Raw genomic sequence first — 9,493 nt, forward strand, 5'->3', positions numbered from 1 at the left:
TCTGTTGAGAAAATTTGAAACCAACTAAAGTGTGCTGTGACATGGCATGATGCAAACCACCAGAAAAAAATTCAAATATTGTTTATTGATAAAAACCTCACTTCAAAATTTCTTCACATTGCTTCAAGCACTGAATCCAGCCAATGACAGTTATAAAAGTTTTCTGTTGAGGATTACATCATCAAGCACTTTGGGTGCTCAGCCTATGAAGAAACTCCACCACAGTTCTTGTTGGCCGTCCTGCACGAAAACCACATCACAATTTACTTGTAGGGCTGAAGTTGGACAGAATGTGAAAAGGGTAACTAACAAGTTTTCATTTAGGATGGTAACATTTACAATAACACTGGAAGGTCTGTGATGTTAATGTAAACCAGAAGAGAACTGACTATTCACTGGTCATATTTATAAAGCCTCACCAGACATGCCCCTCTTGAGGAATGGCACCTCATCCTTGTTCATCATCACGCCAGCTATGTCCAGGTGCAACCAGTGCTTACTGGTTACAAACTCCTGTTTAACCCAACAAAATCCAAAGCATATTCAATTTACTGAAAAAAACAAGGAACTGATAGGTACAGCTTTTTGCAGATATAAACGACTAAAAAAAAAAAAAATAAATAAATTATTCGTTACGTGCCATGTGTTTGTGCATGGGAACAGTTAAAATTCGCCGCTATGTGAAACTGAGTTAAACAGATCAAAAACTTACACTAAGGAAAGCAGCAGCTGTGCAGGAACCACCAGAGCGAGAGTGTTTTCCGATGTTGTTAATATCTGCAAGCTGGGACTCTGTGACCTGACTCTTGTAGAGTTTGAACAGTGGCATACGCCACACCCGATCACCACTGTAAACACTGGCCTGTATGAAATACATATTAAAAAGGCTTACACATAGAGTGAGTGATAGGACATAAATCTGTGCATGCAAAGGTTCTTATTCAAACCTTTTACAAAATGTTGAACTTATTTTTTACAAAGATGCTAGATAACAAAAAGTGGTTCGGGAAATTTTTGTTCCAAGACCGCATGGAGGCAAAAAGTATTATTGATCTTTTAAATTAAAATTTAAAAAAAGTTTTATGCTGAGTCAGCAAAAGACTATATCCCAGCAAAGCAGCTGGCCTTGTAAATAGGTGACACATCAAATAAAGAGCAGCGTCCTAAGATGAGATCTGAATCAAAGGAACCTAAGCCTCACTGTGCTAGTGACAAGTGTTTTAACCACTAGCCTACCTCTTGTTTCCTCCTAAATGATAATGATCACATGTACGAAACAGCATTTAGTTAGCCCCATATCAGAAGGCTCTAAGGCAAACATAATGTTCTTTCTTTTCTTTCACACTCCACAGATCATGCCTGTCAGACTTTGTTTTTCTGTGTTAATGAAGATGGCTGTTTAAATGTAATCTTTAAAGTGTGAGTAGGCTTATAAAAGCGATTTGCAAATCACTTGTCACAACAATGACTATTGTTGAAACACAAAAGTCTCCACAATCATACCTGGCTTACCCTTCTAAACTGGTTGAAGTAGGATTTAAAACTGAGGAATTAGTGTGGGTATTTCCATATAGCAACATACAATTTCATTAATCCTTATGAAGCAATAAAAGGCTTTTTTAAGAAAGGCAGTAACTTTTATGAGCACCTAGTCCTGTCAAGGTATTAAAACAAAAACTAACAAATAAATCTCACAAACCTTTAACAAGAGATCCCAAGTAGCATCACAGTTAGTATAAGCTCCTGCAGCCCCTGCACCCAGTGCCACATCAATAGCACCTGCATAAAACAAATTTTTTATTTTCAAAACATGCTTGTCTGCAAAATGTAAAAAAATGTACATATGAAGGTACACCATGAAAACACATATGTGTACCAGTCTTCATAATACAGACTAGGATGAATACAGCACAGGCTATTACTTTAGTTACCCAAAACCCAAAAAAGGTGAAAATTAATGAACCTGTTAGAGTGGCCATATCCACAATGAGGCGTGGCTTGAACGATTCTGCATAGCACAGTGCATCAGCAAGAATCAGCCGCCCCTCTGCATCTGTATTATCAACCTGTTGTGCCAACACCACATGCCAGTCAAAAACAATCATCAAAAAGAATACTTTCAGAATAGCTCTCCATACATAGCTTAGAATAAGATGGAGCATACATGATGTTTTTACAAATTTAAGTCACTTTACTTTCTTTTAAAAGAAAATTAAACCTTCACATTAAATTTTCTGAGTTAAGCCATTCTGAATTTACATATTACATGTTGACATCAAGTTCATGGCCTCTACATACTAAAGCTATGACCTTATCTTGTAATTGTGTTTGTTTTAAAGGACCTCAAAACGTCCACTCTATGAACAAACAATGTTTCTGATGAGATAAACTAATAAATGAAACTGGTGCTACCCCATTCTACCAAGCAGTGACTTTATTATCAAAGGTAGTCTATCTACTTTCTAGGAAAGAGCACATTACAAGGTCATGGGTGTAAAATCTAGTGGCACAATATTGCCACTGAAAAACAGAATGAGAATGAAGGGAAATCAAAGTGTTTAATTTACATATAAGATGACCAAAACACACTTTAATGGGAATAGGAGTATCATATAAGAGCCTTAAAAAATGAAATTGATTGTTTATGCATACTCGGTAATGAAAAACATAAGAAAAGCAAATACTAAAAATGGTACAAATAAACTGTTTTAAAAATCACTTGATTTTTAAAACAGTTTATTTGTACCATTTTTAGTATTTTAGTACTTCAAAAAAGAAAAAAAAAGCTAAACAAAGTAGTAAACAAAACTAATTCAAAACAAAACCAGTTATCACCATAGACACATAATATATGCATTTAATATGAAATAAATATATCTATAAAACTACATTTGTAACTAAGGACACTTTTATAATAATGGACAACACATCTTTTCATGGTATGCTTCAGTAAGAAAGGAATGGGAAAACTCTCTCTTTCAATTCTCTTTTTCTTAAGAAAAAAAAGCTGCTTCATGGAAAAAATTTAAAATACATTTCACAAAATTGTTTCAATTGTCATGCTTGACTATACGTTAACATATTGAGAAAAGACATTAAAAAAAAAAAAATAAATATTTGCAGCAGATATGAGCTCTGTATTATTGCTTTACCTGGATAGTCTTCCCATTCCTTGCTGTCACCACATCACCTGGCTTGACAGCTTTGCCACTTGGCATGTTTTCGCAAAGTGCTATAAAACCTGTTTTGGGAAATATAACTGCATTTTCACTTACCTATCCTTTTGTATCACAAGTTTGAAGAAACATTCTGATTCAATGGAAACAAGACAATGGAAAAATGGGGCCAGCAATATGCTGGGTGGCTAAGGATGAACAAGATAAAAAAAAAAGAAAGAAAGAAAAAAAAAAAAAGAAAAAAAAAGCAACAACATGAACTGAAGTTAATTCTTGAAAATGGTAACAGGGTAGGGTTTTGAGTTAGACATCAGTTCATACACAACCAGCACATGCAACATGCTATAAAAATATGTTAAAAAAAAAGGGCAACAAAATTTTATGATTGTCATGTTGAAAGATTTATCTTCTCAAACATATGCAAGATGCATGATGTTCAAAAGGTTGTGCCTTTTTTAAATTGATACTTTCAAATACTACAGAACATGTTCTGAGTCAAAGTGACACAAAGAAAATTGAATAATGTCAAAAACATGTGCTACATGAATACCTTTAATGTTAAGAGGTAGTTTCAAACGCGAAGCAGCCAAAATGGCACCCACGACGCAAGCAGCACCACCCATGTCTGCCCTCATCTTGTCCATGTCAGCTGACGGTTTCAGAGAGATGCCACCTCTATCAACCCACCCAATCATTCCAGGGTAATCAACAACATTCAATGCATGGCTTGAAGCATAAGCACATGACAATAAGAATGCTTTACCAGCATCTAGCTTTGAGTATAATCTGGGACTTATCATAAATCAAAAACACCAACATAAGAAATTTTTTAAAATGCATACACACATTAATGATTAATAATCTAATTCCTCTTTGACACGGATACTACAGCATTTTTAAAAATCATTTGAGACAAACAACCTCTTCTTTGTACACAAAACCAAAATTAAAGTATAATAAATTTTGAACATCGCATGCATATATGCATCTATATATATACATGACATCCTTATATAGCATGAATCACAAAGTAACCACTTTTTTATTTTGATAGCTAAATGAAAAATAAAAATTATAAAAATATCTTTTGAAATTGTTCTGATTCCTGCTTTCATGAACCTCTAAATTACAAAAATAGTTTTCTCACGTGTCAAATGTGATTCCTTTTCCAACCAAAGCAATTGGTGCTTGGGAGGGTGGTCCTCCTTGAAAATCTATCTCCAAGAAACAAGGGGCTTCTTCAGAACCTTGTGCAACAGCTAAGAAGGCTCCCATTTTCTCAGACTCTGCCCACTGGCGGTCCCTTAAAAACACACGCAGATTGATTTTTTCCTATTATTTGGACACCATTTGATCTTATGCTATATAGTTCTGCATTAATCTCTTTGTAAAATTATGCCATGCAAAATTTCTTTTAATGAACAGACTAAATGAGATTTAAGAAAAGAAAGGGAAAAAAATCTAAGAAAAAAGTATAGAAGCATATTTGCCTTTTCACAACCGTGGAAGCAGGCTGTAGTCGAGCCATAACTTGCTGGCAAAAGATAGTTGGTGTTAGTCTGTTTGCTGGAGATTCCATTAAATGACGAGCTACATTCTGTGCATCAGCCAAAATAAGCCCTCGCTTCCATCTTCTCTCAACTGCAGTCCTGAGAAAATGGTATATTATCTCTGGGAATTAGTTTCCTGCATCTCTAAGACACACTCTCATCTGCATCTGTTTTAATATTTTTATTTGCTTTAACTTGTCATGCGTGCAGTGTGTTCATTGACACTCTCTTTATTGCTTGCTGAGTTCAGCTTTTTGAAATGCAGCATCCTGACCACATTCTGACATTCTGAATGGAAACTCTGTATGCTGGCATCCTTACATAAGGGCAAGACATGAAAGATGATCAAAACCTGAGGAAAATGTATATAAAAACCATGCCCTCATGACAGTCTTCAAAGGATCCAGAATAATGCTGCTTGCCTCATCTGCAGACCATCTAGATATGAACATTTATCACCTACTATATGCTCTCTTCACTGGCTGCCAGTCATGGATTGTATAGCCTACAAACTTTCCACTTTGACTTACTCTGCCGTACAGGAGGTAATAATATACAACTCAACAATGTTCTCCATACTCACTTGTCAGTGACAAAGTCCGTGTAGCAAGAAAGCTCAACAGCTGGCTTCTGCTTGTCTTTTGATTTCAGCTCATCATATGAAAAGAGAGAGAGAACCGCACCTTCTGCTGCAGCTAGGAAAGGAAAAATGACGTGAACTTTCCTGAGCTAAATCTGCAGCTTTTGGACTGAATATCAGACTAAGATAAGCAACTGACTCTTTTTGCTACTAGTTTTAGTGACAAATTTCAAAATGAAAGTGCCACACGCAATAAGCCAGATATCCAGAATGTAGATTTTCTCATGCAGTCCTCAAACAGTTCTTAATTTTGATTTTCTTAAGTCCCTAACCACTTCACACAGCTGTTAATCATCACTTATTTCCTTAAAACATTCATGGAACACATGACTTACAATGAAGTAAAAACTGAACTTATTTTTGCAAGTTATGAAGGAGTAAAGGAAGGATGTAGACTACTAATAAGAAATTTGATTCTACACATAAAAAATTACAACTATTTAAATTTCAAGTGTTACTGTGCCTGAAAAGAGGTAACATCATTAAGATTTACTCTGGAAGAGTAAACTTAAGAAAGCTTAGTTCAGCAGAAATTGAATACCTTCAGCATCACCACATGGATCTACCTCTACTGCGGTCTCTCCACACTCCCTCAACTGGATACATGCCCCTGTAAATTTACAGGGAAAAATTGCATACAATATGTTGAAAGTTGGGAAGCTAATAGAGTCAAAACATGATTGAACTAGCATTTGAATAATAATCCTAAAAGCCTGCTACTTTTTATTTAATACCTCCTTAATGCTCTTTGCTACCCAGGATTTGTTGTTGGGATAAATTGATAGTTTTCTGTGTCACAAAGACATATGTAAAGTGAATCATCTTTGTAAAGAGCTAATGCAGAAAATAAACCAAAAATGTTTAAATGAATTACTAGAAGAAAATCTCATGTCATTCTTTTATTTTAGATTTTCGTTTAAGACATAATGAATTAAGGATAGAACAATCACTGATGAAAAAAGAGGAGATGCACACATGAGAGAAGAAAACATTAAAAGAAATAAAAAATAAATTTTCAGATGTTTTTTCCAAGCACTGAAGTTTTATAATTAGTTAATGATCTGTATTTTGTGTTTTGCCTAAAAGGAATTGTAGCTTAACTGTCACAGACAGAAATCCTCCTATGCAATACAGTGAATATTCAAAGAAAGATCTTGGCGGTTCAGGAAAATTCTCAAACAACTTACCGCCCAGAGCTGCTCGTATATTCTCTCGCCCCTCTTCCAACTGCTCCAAGGGGCAAAACCCAACATCTTGCTTCCCAAGATTTGCCACAGCAACAGCAGAGTAGTTTTTCCCTAGACCATACAGGACACGACTCTTACCTGGTTTTAACCCTCTGCCAGCGCTGTAAATGAGATGATTGTTTGGATAAAAATGCTTACAGCCATCCAAAATTTAAAATATTCCCTCTTAAAACTGTTATAAACGTTAGAGAAAATGAGAACATCATTCATTTTAATATTTATAATATTTCTTTCTTTCTATATTATCATTACCTTGAAGTGATTAGGGAGCTTATGTACCCCAATGATTTGATTTTGAACAGCTATGCTAAGGGAAACTTGGCTAATCTAGCTAGAGAGGTCTAAGAGGGTCAAACTGTGATCAACCGGTCCTCCAGGCTAGGGTGTTTAGCTCAAGGCGAACAACCCTGATTTGTAAAAGAACATGCTATATAACTGTAACAGAATTCTTTCACTAATTTGTGTTGAGGCTGAACTGAATTCTTTACTCAATGGAATAGATTTGTGATATATTAGTTACAACAGACAAACCACCCTAAATTGTGTTGAAAATGTTTCATTATATTGCTGCAGAGGTATCAAGTATAATCTCATCAAACAAAAGGGAGTGGAGCATTGATGAACTGCCTTTCACTAACCAGGTAATAGGGATACTTCAGATTTTTTTTTTTTTTTTTTTTTGTTAAACTTAAAATGACATCAGGAGCTTGTAAAATCACATGCCCAAATTTAGATCTCCTCTCAGTTTTGGTGCAGCACATTTGTTGAACACATTGTCAACTGCTAAGATATCAAGTTTGTTCCTACAAGAAGTCTTTTTTTTTTTAAGTTAAAAAAAAGACGTTTATGCAATGAGTTTAAAATGATTACTCACAATTTGAGCAGCTGGTGCAACTGACCACTTAATGCCTCATCAAACTTTCGAGCTGCAGGTGTTAAAATCAGCTGCCCTCCTTTTTCTTGTGGCTGGTATGCTCCCAATACCAAACCTTTGGGCTAAAATGAATAAATTTTCTGCAGTTCAATGTTAAAATGAAGACGAAAATGACCCGCTAGTGACTAGATGGAATGCCTAACAGCGCTCATGCCACTTGAAGATAAAGCTTACACCAACAAAAGCTAGTTTATTGACTTTGCTAATACACTCTTTTCTAAATTAACATTTTAGTGTTGATGTTAGTAATTACATCCGCAATTAAAAAAAAATTATCTTAGGTGTCCTTAAAAGCAATCTACTTTTGTCAAAGGACAAGGTGATTATAACAGATGATAAAATAGATTAATAATAAAACATATGGAGCCCTTCGCTTGCTTTAATGTGAGTACATTGCATGAACACTTACTCGCTTGCATGAGCAGCAAAAATTTCTATTAGAAATTCGCAAATGATGGTTGAAAACATTACGAATGCGAATAGCCCTCATGCACATGTCCATGATAAACCAAGGGAATATACTCTCGTAGTTCACAGACTTGGAATTTAGACAGAGTTATCGTTCTTGACGTGAAGATCGGGTATGTCAGAGACTATAAATATTTATTATATAAAGTCACTGGGTACGTCAACAAGAAGCTGATTAACTTGATATGTAGTATCTCTACAATAATTGGTTTGTTCTTAAAGTTTAATACTTAATCGCATCCAAGCCCATGAAAGCAATACATAGGCTGTAGTGGTGTGCGTTGAATACTTGACAAATATATTAGTTTTGAAAGTTGGAAAACAGTTAAAAACAATTAAGTCCTCATTTCTTCCTTAGAATTGTATAAATTTATTTTCTTTGGAGAAGTCTTTTTCTGAAGACAGTCAAATCTTTTAGATCACACGTGTGTTGATTTTTTTTAGCATCGTGTACTTCAATTGCAGGCTCAGACCTGTACTAGCTGCATGGTCATCGAGGGTAAGTCGAATCCTTTCGTAAGTTAAATATCATCCACCCTCGACATCACCTTTGTATAAATATCATGGAGGTTAAAAATGGTAAATCGAGAGTGTGGGAGGGTGAGGGTGGTACAATCACGCCTTTCATCAAGGCGTCTCAAGTACAGCCAGCTATATAGCCTGTTTATGTGACAAAGGGGAAGAGGAAGATGTGGAGCGCAGAGGCCGGCTGACCTCAGAAAACATGCAGTGTCTGGATTTTAATTTATTAATTGCTCCCTCGAGTGCTCGCACGCACACACATTACGATAAAGCAAAGCTAAGATTTACGAAATAATCTTTTCAACAGAGCAAACCGAACAAATAACACTGCATTCCAGTTCCTGCACAAAAATAATTCGATATTAATATATTTACGAAAAGCAAATTTGAGTTTAATATTTATTATTTATATTATATATATATATATCCATCACAACTACAGTTCATAGCCATTGAAATGGATATAAACATCACGGATAAATAGAGCACCCATTTGAAACTTTCCATTCAACAATGTTTCATGTTTCCGGACAATTCATGTTTCTTGTCATGTGATTATGCGGCATTACCAGACGCTAGCTAAACTTGCGGGGAATAAAAACAATGACTAAGACTGGGGAGGGGGAATGTAACAAATCTTGGTACAGTTGAGTACTGTCACTAAATGTGCATCTAAATTTGAAATTATGCTAGCAGCCCAACAATACAGACGACGAGTGTTTTAACAAAGTTATCAAAACTATACCACGTGATCCTCTACCATTTATCTCAGTGTAAGTCAATATATATACAGTGGAACCTCGGTTAACGAACTTAATCCGTTCTGGAAAGCTGTTCGTTAACCGAAATGTTCGTTATCCGAAACAATTTTTTCCATAAGAAATAAAGGAAATAGATTTAATTGGTTCCCAGCCCCTGTTGACTCGCTATTTGAAAGTTACAGGCTGTATATATAT

At 35.4% G+C, this 9,493-nt stretch overlaps 1 protein-coding gene across 1 annotated transcript; it reads right to left on the bottom strand.

Moving 5' to 3' along the window:
• Positions 1-65: 65 nt before the first annotated feature.
• On the bottom strand, positions 66-8,078 carry LOC112564625 (cytosol aminopeptidase-like). The gene is made up of 14 exons (XM_025239577.1): positions 7,957-8,078; positions 7,488-7,609; positions 6,554-6,714; positions 5,908-5,976; positions 5,310-5,421; positions 4,667-4,825; positions 4,324-4,479; positions 3,727-3,851; positions 3,153-3,241; positions 1,964-2,066; positions 1,700-1,779; positions 713-862; positions 420-513; positions 66-240 (listed from the first exon to the last, which is right to left on the bottom strand). The coding sequence occupies exons 1-14, from the start codon at positions 8,047-8,049 to the stop codon at positions 182-184; spliced, it is 1,572 nt and encodes a 523-aa protein (XP_025095362.1). The 5' UTR covers positions 8,050-8,078; the 3' UTR covers positions 66-181.
• Positions 8,079-9,493: the final 1,415 nt, after the last annotated feature.

This window comes from Pomacea canaliculata, linkage group LG5, assembly GCF_003073045.1.
Source record: "Pomacea canaliculata isolate SZHN2017 linkage group LG5, ASM307304v1, whole genome shotgun sequence".
NCBI classification, from domain to species: domain Eukaryota; kingdom Metazoa; phylum Mollusca; class Gastropoda; order Architaenioglossa; family Ampullariidae; genus Pomacea; species Pomacea canaliculata.